The following is a 514-nucleotide window of genomic DNA, read 5'->3' on the forward strand; positions in this document are numbered from 1 at the left end:
CTGCACCCCGCCTGCCCCCTGCCCCAAACCCACCGCCCCGGTCCCATGGGTTCCGCCCCCGGCCCCCGAGTTTGATGAGCTGTCTCTAGTAAGAACCCACTTCCTACTGTTTAAGGTGGATTTGGATGAGCCCCTGATAAGCCGGCTGCATGGGGATGATAGGAAGCAAAGGTCTGAATTTTTTCATTCTAGGCTTAAAACTCTCTTTAAGCGTCAATACCAAAGCATATACTTGTATTGTATACGTATACATGTTCTGCATCATTGCTGTCACCTCCATCACCATCCTCACGGGAACAAGCTGTGTGTATACAAATGTATGTGTGAAGGGGGTGGGGGCGGGTGTCAAATGGGTGGGCGCTGCTTTGGTAAGACCCACACCTGCTTTTAACCCAACTCGCAGATGTGGGGCTGCCTGGCGGTCTCCCTGGCACATCCCAGCCCTGTGCCCATGGGCAACAGTGGCTGCTCCCGCCCGGCTCTGCCTTGGGCCAAGCTTCCCGCTGCTCTCGCA

General features: G+C 55.6%; 1 protein-coding gene across 1 annotated transcript in view; it reads left to right on the top strand.

Moving 5' to 3' along the window:
* PPARGC1B (peroxisome proliferator-activated receptor gamma, coactivator 1 beta) overlaps positions 1-514 on the top strand; it is a gene marked incomplete at both ends in the record, with an annotated part of 14,774 nt that overhangs the window by 2,974 nt on the left and 11,286 nt on the right. Inside the window, one exon of the mRNA XM_010142884.1 lies at positions 1-88. This exon is cut by the window's left edge and continues 3 nt beyond it. Within this exon, the coding sequence (XP_010141186.1) occupies positions 1-88 (88 nt within the window). The remainder of the gene's footprint in view (positions 89-514) is intronic.

The sequence above is a fragment of the Buceros rhinoceros genome, unplaced genomic scaffold (assembly GCF_000710305.1).
Source record: "Buceros rhinoceros silvestris isolate BGI_N320 unplaced genomic scaffold, ASM71030v1 scaffold20449, whole genome shotgun sequence".
Lineage (NCBI taxonomy): Eukaryota > Metazoa > Chordata > Aves > Bucerotiformes > Bucerotidae > Buceros > Buceros rhinoceros.